At 32.7% G+C, this 10,300-nt stretch overlaps 1 protein-coding gene and 1 non-coding gene across 3 annotated transcripts; both read left to right on the forward strand.

The window, feature by feature from the left end:
- Positions 1-2,628: 2,628 nt before the first annotated feature.
- LOC120068064 (TBC1 domain family member 13-like) lies at positions 2,629-8,661 on the forward strand. Of its 2 annotated transcripts, none has more exons than XM_039019734.1 (9): positions 2,629-3,139; positions 3,233-3,325; positions 3,440-3,548; positions 4,054-4,268; positions 5,246-5,344; positions 5,443-5,571; positions 6,498-6,677; positions 7,584-7,700; positions 8,178-8,661. In XM_039019734.1, exons 1-9 carry the CDS (start codon positions 2,837-2,839, stop codon positions 8,340-8,342), a joined length of 1,410 nt encoding a protein of 469 aa, XP_038875662.1. In that variant the 5' UTR covers positions 2,629-2,836; the 3' UTR covers positions 8,343-8,661. The 2 variants fall into 2 exon arrangements, with proteins under 2 accessions (XP_038875662.1, XP_038875661.1); XM_039019733.1 differs by having other exon boundaries at positions 3,440-3,544; positions 4,125-4,268.
- A 1,338-nt stretch (positions 8,662-9,999) lies between these two features.
- On the forward strand, positions 10,000-10,086 carry TRNAY-GUA. The gene is given in 2 exon segments: positions 10,000-10,036; positions 10,051-10,086. It is a non-coding gene; the product is annotated as a tRNA-Tyr (tRNA).
- Positions 10,087-10,300: the final 214 nt, after the last annotated feature.

Consider the following 10,300-nt stretch of genomic DNA (forward strand, 5'->3'; position numbering starts at 1 on the left):
TAACTTAATTATTTGAGCAAGTAATCTTGCAGATGCAAGATTTCGACTTGATTATAAGCACATGTGTGACCATCTACTAGATGTATCTATGGATACCATAAAATATCTAGATTGTTCACTGGTGGGTTAATAGGTCCACATATATCACCATGAACTTGTTTTAAAAATGCAGGTGATTCAGTTCTCACTTTAGCTTGTGATGGTCTAATTATTAATTTGTCTTGAGAGCAAACATCACATGATAATTCATTAGATTAAAGAATCTTTTGGCTCTTCAATGGTTGTCCAATTAAATTCTCAATAATTCTTTTCATCATTATAGACCTTGGATTACCCAATCTATCATGCCAATAGCAAATATATCTGGGATTCATGAACTTCAGGTTCATTGTTGCATAAGTTCAATTACTCGAATATGAGTATAATACAATCCAAAAGATAAAGCAGACAACTTTTCCAATATACCTTTTCATTTGAGATAGTAGAGGTAATATTTAGATATTCCACATTTTTTTTTACTATCAATTTCAATATGATAACCATTGCAACGTGTATCTTTAAAACTTAGAAGATTTCTCTTTGATTGACTAGAGAATAATGCATTGTCAATTGTAAATTTTGTTCCTCTAGGCAAAATAATATTTGCTTATCCAAAACCTTCGATCAAGTTTACAGAACCTGATAGTGTATTTACTTTTGCTTTCAACATCGTCAATTTGGAAATGTATTTTTAATTTGTAAGTATTGTGTGTGTAGTTGTAGATCTTCTTTGCTCATTTCTTAATCACCCAACATATGAAAATGATCCATGTTTCTTCATTAAAAGAAAATAATTACAATAAAAAAAAACAACACTTAAAATATATAAAAGTTAATATTTACTAAAAAAACATGAAGATAGATAAAAGAAAACAACAACATTAAGTCTAGATATTCTCAAAATCAAATGAAACACTTGATGTTCCATCAACTGTGTCAATCTTCTTTTCAGGAGATTCAAAGAAGTCCGCCATATCCAAATTTATCATATAGGATGGGTCAAATATGTCATTCTCCTGGTATGCAAAATTTGCTTCCACATTTTTTTTTCCTTCATGGAGCCTTGATAGAGGTCAACTAAGTGTTTTGACGTATGATAGATTTGTGACCAATGGCCAGTCATTTCGCATCAGAAGCATTTATTTTCAACACTTTTTGAACTCTTATCTTGTGGAGTTTTTCTTTTATGATCATCATTTTGTGTGATTCTTTTGAAATTTGAATGATTAGAATGACCACCATGAAAATAATAATTATTCCTTCCTCTTTCACGGTCACAACCTCGATTACACCATGACCTCGACCACGATTATTAAACATTCACAGTATTCACTTCAAGGAATGATGTTGTTCTAGTTGGTCGAGATTCGTGGTTCGTCATCAATAACTCGTTATTTTCTTCGGTCACGAGAAGACATGAAATTAGTTCAGAATATTGTTTAAAACCCTTCTCTTGATATTGTTGCTGCAGGAGCATATTCAACATATAGAAAATGTCTTCTCTAACATACTAGCATCAATAATTTTCTCTCCGCATAACAACAATTTTGAACTGACATTAAATAATGCGGAGTTGTAATCACTTATTGATTTGAAATCTTGTAGCCTTAAATGCATCCACTCATAACGAGATTTAGGAAGAACAATTGTTTTCTTATGATCACATTTCTTTCGAATTTTTCCACAAGATATGAGGATCTTTTATCGTAAGACATTCAATTTTTAATTATTCATCATATGATGACGAAGGAAAATCATAACTTTTGCTTTGTCTTGACTGGATGTCGTATTTCTTTCTTTAGTTATGTCTCCCAAATTCAGGTGAATTTTGGCATCGAACACCCACGGAAAATAATTATTGTCATTAATGTCAAGGACGGCAAATTCTGATTTTGTAAGATTTGTCATGGAAACACTATCACAAAACATTATATTTATATTAGAAATTTAATATGTACTAAATATGCAAAATAACATTAATTTATTAATTATAATAAAGAAAAAAAAAACTTACCTATCTTTAGGACCTACCTTCAGCGAGGGAGCGACAGGAGCTCGTGTTGATTGAAATTGAGGAGCACAACAAAGCATAACAAGAACACAGATATAGAGAAAATATAATATAAAAATAAATAAATAAAATATAAAATAAAATAAAATGACTAAAATTATGAAAATAAATAAAATAAAATGACTAAAATTATGAAAATTGGATAATATGCAAAATTGAGTGGAATTTTGAAGTAGATTTCTCACCAAGACACATGGACAACATGAAGATTGACACATAAGACATCTATTTTTTTTTATAATATTCATAATAGATATTTATTTATTCAATACCTTTTTATGTGAGTTCTTTTATGGAATGTAGTTGAAATCTATGTAGTTCAGTAAATGCAACTCATGAATAAATTTCCCATAAAAAAAACCGTTACGAATTACAATAATTTCCAAAATATTTTAGCATCATGATGTGGCGGCTTACTATTTGTCCGTCACGAACTTTCTTGCATGCCCCGGTTACACAAGTTTTTCCAAATCTTCTCCCACTTTCGTCCACAGAGTCCCCTTTTCAGAGAGGCAACGGCAAACTCAAGGAAAAGATGTTTAACGAATAATTAAATCGGAAAAGGGAAAAATTAGGAGGAAAGAAAAAAGGAAAAAAATTGAGCTCGGAACCCTAGCAATCGAAGCGAGAGGTTGAAGACAATCTCAATCGCTCAAATTCAAATTCATCTAAAATAATTGCAGTAATTTTGTTCTGAATTCGTTCACAATCGCTACAGAGAAAAAAATGGTGAAGAAACGTGTGCCGGATTGGCTCAATAGCTCTCTTTGGTCCTCTACTCCTTCTGTCGACGACGATCGCCTCCACCGCTACACTTCCGAGCCGGCAGCCACCACTTCTTCGCCGGAACCCGTCGTTGAACCCCCTGTCCCGGTTCCTCCTCCGTCTGCGAGCACCGCCATTAGAACCGAGTCTCCTAAGTCTGATAGAGACTCCAGGGCTAATAACAATGTCACCAACGACGATAATGGCACTTCCTCAGGCCCTTCTGCTGAGGATGTATCTCGCCAGGCACAGCTTATTGTAGAGGTTTGCTTTTTAGTGTGATCTCCTGCATGTTTTGGATTATATATTCTTCTCATTCTTTTAGTTGTTGATTGTTTCCTATATTCTGGATGGCAGTTGTCGAAGAAGATCATAAATCTGCGTGAATTGCGTAAAATTGCATCTCAGGGCATACCGGATGGTCCAGGAATTCGTTCAACCGTCTGGAAAGTATGTAATTTGTAGTTTTTATTGTGCGTCAAAATTTTCTGCTGAAGCATATTTGCTAGATTTGTCGTGACGAGTCCAGAACTAATAGTTATTGGCTCATTTGATTGATCGTAGCTCCTGTTGGGTTATCTGCCACCAGATCGTGGGCTCTGGACATCTGAGTTAGCTAAAAAGAGGTCTCAATACAAGCATTTTAAAGAAGAGCTTTTGATGAATCCTGTAAGTCATACTGTGGAACTTTTCACTCTCCATTTTGGTCTCTTAACATTTTGTAGAAGGATTCATCTAGTTTTCTGTGGTGTAGTCGCTCCTCTTTTGCCTTTTTCTTTTTAAAATCCAGCCAACAAGGGGTGTAAATATGCCTTATGGGGTTAATCACTTAGCTTTGATAACAGAAAGGTCTTATTTAGCAATTGGAAACGTTTATGAGAGAATTTCAACCACTTTTCTTGATTTCCTCTCCCAAAATTGGATTTCTAGTTTAATCAGTCGAGAATGTAATTCCCGTTGTCTTAATTCTGTGAACCTCATCTCCACTTTTCCATTTTATCTACTTTATTGTGGGTCCTCATCAAATTAGAATGTATTTTAATTCTATATGGTAGTACATTACACTATAGTAATTTCTCTTCCCTTTCACAAAATACACACATTATCTGTTGTTTTATTCCTATTCTAATTAGTCAATACGATTCTTCTTCAAATTCGTTACCATGTGGTAAACAAAGCAAAAAACGATATGCTGCAATCAGTTTGTATGTACAAACATGGTTTTCTTAATGTTTTTGTGGCTAGTCAGTCCGAAATTTCAAGGAGGTTGGAGAAGGCCAAAAGTTACGAGCATGATGAAACGAACAAGGGTCCACTCTCAAGGTCAGAAATAAGTCAAGAGGAACATCCTTTGAGTCTTGGGAAAACCAGCATCTGGAATCAGTACTTCCAGGTATCCTTTATTATTAAACTTGTGATAAAAATTTTATCCCCTGTCTAACCTTATGAAATCCATTATATTTAATGTATCCCACAGAAAAAGTATTTATAAAGAATTACTGGGCCACTCTGTACTGAACTCAAAATGTAAATAGTTCTGTCAACTTTAACCGTTTGTTAATCAGAATCTTTAAACTTTGTGTAATCTTTATTTGACTGTATGATGAACCTTGGACTAAAGTAGTTACATCCAAAGAATTAAACCTTTTCTTGCTCTCATGGATAAGGGCACCTATTAACTTCTTTGAAGTTGAAGGTTCAATCTCCCATACCTATATTGTTTCTTGTACTGAGAAATCAAAAAGAAAATATAATAATAATAACCCAAATAAAATATTTTCTTGTTCTATTGGGAGAACGGGTGGATGTTCGCTGATTCTAGAATAATCATGCCGTAATTATAAATTCTTAATGTTCTAGATGAACTTGAGTATTTTCAATTATGCAATCGACCTCTATGAGTTTTCTTCAACCTTATGCATGGGTCAACTGTTTATGCAATTGGACCCTTAAGAAGTGTAATTGGAATAGAAGAGGGAAATCAAGGCCAGAAAACTCAATTTGAAAAGCATGTTTTGGTGACAGAGAGTTTACAGCACTTTAAAATTTATAACTTGTTTTCTGGGATCCTGATCGATAGATATTCACTTGAAAAATATCCCCCTCTAGGTCATGTGATAACCTGCTTTTTCAGATACTTTGCCGTGATAGAAATCATCGAATGTTTTCTTGTTATGGAAAGATATGCTGATATTTGATTTTGTCGAGATTGTCTTCTTACCAGATTTTTAATATTTACTTCTGTAATATATCAATCATATCCTGTCTGTGTTTCATATGTATCTTTTCTATTTGGGCTTATACAGTGATAGAACAATATGATAATGTGCCGTAACATCATTTTAGTCTAATTTATCACCTATATGTTAGGACTCTGAGATTATAGAACAGATTGACCGAGATGTAAAGCGTACTCATCCAGATATGCACTTCTTCTCTGGGGACTCATCACTTGCAAAATCTAACCAGGTTAGTCTTTGAGTATGCATAAATAATTGACACGTGTAATATGAGTTTAATAGAGGTTTGGACAATTATCTTATGTTAATTGTGCTTTGTACTTTCAGGAGGCTCTGAGAAATATCTTAATTGTATTTGCAAAGTTGAATCCAGGAATTAGATATGTTCAAGGGATGAATGAAATTTTAGCTCCTCTATACTATGTATTTAGAAGCGATCCTGATGAGGATAATGTGGTAACTTTTCTTTACACCCCGATCCACCTGATAGTTATATGAATAATGATGATGTTAGCTCTATAGTGCCGCAAATATGCTTCTAAATAAGTTGGCCTTTTTGCCTGATAGCTATTGGGACACATTTTCATAGCTAAAAACTTTGGTAGTCGACCTAAGTATCGCTCAATTGATAAGGAATTATAAACCTTGATCAAAACGACAAAGATTTAAATCCTCAATTCTGATTTTTTTTTTAAAAAAAAAAAAAGAAAAAGAAAGAGCCTTGCTAGAGTTTCTATACCTCTTTTTTTTTTATAATGAGAAGTCTAGTTTCTTACTGAAAAAAGGAAGAAAAGAAGTTCATTTATTCTGCATTTGGAACCATTAGACAAACCTTTTCTAACTAGAGTTTCTGTACCTCTTTTCTGATAATGAGAAGTCTAGTTTCTTTCTCAAAAAAAGGAAGAAAAGAAACTTTGGCTGAGTTAAATGGATTGTTCATTTATTCTGCATTTGGAACCATTAGATGTCTATGCCTGCATTCTACGGCTATGAGATGAATAATTTAAGTTATTTCTTATTTAATTAAAAATTCGTTTGAGTTAATTTCAATCGTGAAAATCTTTAGCAGATGAAATTCTGTAGAGGAACCAGTATCTCTCCCTGGTAATTTTTTGCTTATATCACAGAAAGAAATCTTGAGAGATAGTTGTGTATTAAATGGATTCTTTTTCTCAATGACAATGTTGTTTTCGGTTTATCAGAAGTAAAATGAGAAATTTGTTTTGGAAGATCAATGAAGAATCAATTTGACTACATTGAAGTTCTTTTCCTGAGCCAGATTAGTGTTCCACCTAAAGGAACAATAGTTATGGCCATTTAACATTTAACTGTGATCTTTTTGTTACATTTTTCTTTCCTGATGTTGACTGTTCAAATTTCAGGCATCTGCTGAAGCAGACACGTTCTTTTGTTTTGTTGAGTTATTGAGCGGATTTAGGGATCATTTCTGTCAGCAACTGGATAATAGCGTTGTGGGAATTCGTGCCACGATCACAAAGTTGTCTCAACTTCTGAAGGAGCATGATGAAGAGCTCTGGCGTCACCTTGAGATCACAACCAAAGTAGAGTTTTAACTTTTATTCAGACAGTTTTGAGCCTTCAATTATTTATTATTTTTAATTTTACATATGGCTATTTCGATGCTTATTTCCTTTTCATGATTAGTCCTATAAATCTCCAGTATTTTCCTTAGTTTGATTATGGCAACCACTCTTAGGTGTTGCCTATTTACTCAGATTACTATTCAGCAGGAGAGTGCCTTCAAATTTGAAATGATAAAAATTAAAGCACCAAAATTTTCAAACATTCAAAATTGTAAAGGAAAAGTTTTCTAATCATTCTCCTTGGCTTTGGATTATTCTTTGCTCTCTTTCTTGATTTTAGTCTTTATAATTTTATTTTTAAAAGAATAATGGTTTTTATGGCCATTGGCTCATTTGCTCTTTACCTCCTTAAATTATCTTTTTACTCCGTTGGAAACTCTGTTTCTTCTCAAAAGAAAATAGCAATTTGGGTCTTTCTATTTTCTATGGTTATGACTTGTAACATCGTCTTTTGAACATTTTGATTGAAAATATTTCTTATGGTTGCTAAGGTATCAGCCCCAAAGCGATCTGAACCAAATCTTTGAAAATATATCAAGAAATGTACCAACATAGTATTGTCTACATCTCAAAAGCTGAAGTAATCTGAGACCTTATAGTGCCCAATTTTCCCTATTTCTACTTGTGTATTTGTGTTAGGCTTAACCTGTAATTTAAGTTCATTTTATTTTGCATATCTATATTTTGTACGACTATAGTTTTCATAGCTCAATTGGTATACAAGTGTATTAGTAACCACGAGGTGTGTGGTTCGAATCCCCTTACCCATAATTGTACTAAAAAAAATAAGGCAACTGTAATAGCTGATACTCCTATTTAATACCATTATTTATTGTTGCATTTCTCTATTTTGTCTAATTACAGGTAAACCCCCAGTTTTATGCGTTTAGGTGGATCACTCTCCTCTTGACCCAAGAGTTCAATTTTGCAGACAGCCTTCACATATGGGATACAATTTTGAGTGATCCTGAGGGTCCTCTGGTAATATTTTCTTCTTTTAGGTTCAAGTTATCCCCCCTTATAGATCCATGGTATTCTGGAGCAATGTATAAAATTTGAACCATTTAGTAAAAAAAGACCTATTTGTCATAAGCTAATGCATAAAATTTGAACCATTTAGTAAAGGAAGACCTATTTGTCATAAGATAACCCTCATTCTGTTGATGAATTTCCTTGTGGTAGTTATCATGCTGTGTATAGATCATATAAGAGAGGTTGCTGCACCTATGAGAGCACGAGCGTGTTGCGAAAACATGCTTGAAGTTGTAGGAGAATTTTACCATCCCTTCTGTGCATACTTGATTATATTTTCTTATGGCTTACCCCACAGTGATTCTTCATGCATTTTGTAGTTGTGGGGAATTCAGGACCATTTTGAAATGAAAATGTTTTACACTAAGCAGGACAAATTTTAATTGTATCAAATCGAGCTAGACCTGATATTCAATCAATTTGCAGGAAACACTCCTCCGAATATGCTGCTCGATGTTGATTCTCATTAGACGACGCTTACTTGCAGGCGATTTTACGGCTAATCTCAAACTGCTCCAACACTATCCCCCAGCAAACATCAGTCATTTGCTCTACGTCGCAAACAAGTTGCGCAAACAACCTTCAATCTGATCTCTCTTTTCAACGCCATAGTTCTTCTTGCGCTTCCTTTTCCTGTTTGATTTTTTTTCTCTCTCTAAAATATTCTAGTGTTGGTCAATTACTGGATGTAAATGTTGGTTGAAAGAATGAATTATAGGGGCAGGATATAAAAGGATTGTTCATTAGTTGTTGACTTGTAGTAGTTCTTCTTCTTGTGTTTACAGGACTTTTGTGTATCTTTTCTGAGAGATTAGTAGTGAGTGATATTTTTCAAGGTCTGATCCTTTTGTAGTTTGCACAATTTTGGCTCATTGTTTATTCAAATTTCCTCGTTTGAGTTTCTCTTCAAGTTTTGTTCTTTCATTTTCCCCCCTTCTTTGGCTTTCATGATTTTGAAGAGCATTATGTTCATGTTTACGAGTTTGATAGCGAGGGAATGATTTGAACTTCAAACCTATTGGTTGGACTGTTGAGCTAGGTTGGAATTAACAATGAACATTTTATTTGTATTTTCTGTATGAAATTTCTAAATGGGAATTCGCGATAGTTTGTTTTTTTTTTCTCTTTTGAGATTTGTGAGTCGTAAAAGTTTTGTTTCTTTTTTCTTTCACAATATATGAAGTAGGGGAATCGAACCTACATCGAGATTGATAGTACAAAAACTATGTTAGTTGAGCTATCTCCATTTTGGTGAGTTGTAAAGAATTTGTTGAATCATTATTTTGTATACTAATTAGGCTCATCTTGTTGAAAATAGTAAGTTTTGTAATATTTGGTGTTTTTCCTCCAAAAATAAATAAATAAAGGGTAATTTAATATAAATTGAATATAGGGTTAAAAATCACTACACATATTGATTGGATGCAATTGAAAGTTCAATCAAAATATGAGGAAAAATTGATTAGGAATTTTTAGTTAGGTTAAAAATTACTCAGGGTCTCTAAATTTGCATTGAAGCAACAATTTAGTCTCTAAATTTTGTTTCTATATCTTTAAATTTGTTACAATTTAGTCTTTGTAGTTTAATATGTAATAATTCAATTGTATATTTTCATATTTGTAACAAATAATCAACATTGTAAAAAAAAAAATCAAAATTAAATGTTGATTTTTATTATCTAACAATTTAGACTTTGTAGTTTATAAACATATTAGGTCCCAAATTAGTTTATTTATCTACGTATATAAGTAATATCACTTAATTTTAACAATAAATTCTTCACAATAAGGACTAAAGAAGACTTGTCTGCTTGACTTTTTAACTGCTTAAAAAAGTGTTTCTAAGAGAAAAAATTAATTTTAAACATTTAAAAAGTCAATCCAAACATAACTTCTAACGTTACAGATTTTAAAGTATATAGATTAAATTTTTACAAAATCAACAATATATGAATCAAATCATTACAAATCAAAGTTCATGATTTACGTGCATGTTTTAGATTGATTTGGTCAAAATTGTTTTTTTCGTGTTCAAAAATACTTCAAAACATAATTTTAATAATTTAAAATCAAATTTGATCTTAAAAACCGCATTTAAAAATATAAAAACAAATCCTAAATCGATTTGGAGTAAAGTTATTTTGAATATGACAAAACTAATCATAACTATTTCAAATTCACTTCTGAATGTATATAAAATTGATTTTAAGTAATAATTAAGAATAATAATTTCCCTAATCTTCAACTTCCGACCTTAGCTCAGTTGGTAGAGCGGAGGACTGTAGTCGAAAGCAGCTTAATCCTTAGGTCGCTGGTTCGAATCCGGCAGGTCGGATTATTTTTCTCTTTTTTCCCTCCTTTTCCTCTTCTCCTTTTGATCCGTTCTATAAGTTAATATAATCTCATAATTAGTTATGACTTCTGATTAATTCTCAAGCTTTTCTTTCCTTTGATTTCTTTTCCTTTCTCTGGCGTCGGAGTTTTGGAGCTTGAGCTTCGACGGCATGTACCAATAATTTCGTACTCTCACGAGTTCACTGCAAGATCCA

This window comes from Benincasa hispida, chromosome 12, assembly GCF_009727055.1.
Source record: "Benincasa hispida cultivar B227 chromosome 12, ASM972705v1, whole genome shotgun sequence".
Classification (NCBI taxonomy): Eukaryota; Viridiplantae; Streptophyta; class Magnoliopsida; order Cucurbitales; family Cucurbitaceae; genus Benincasa; species Benincasa hispida.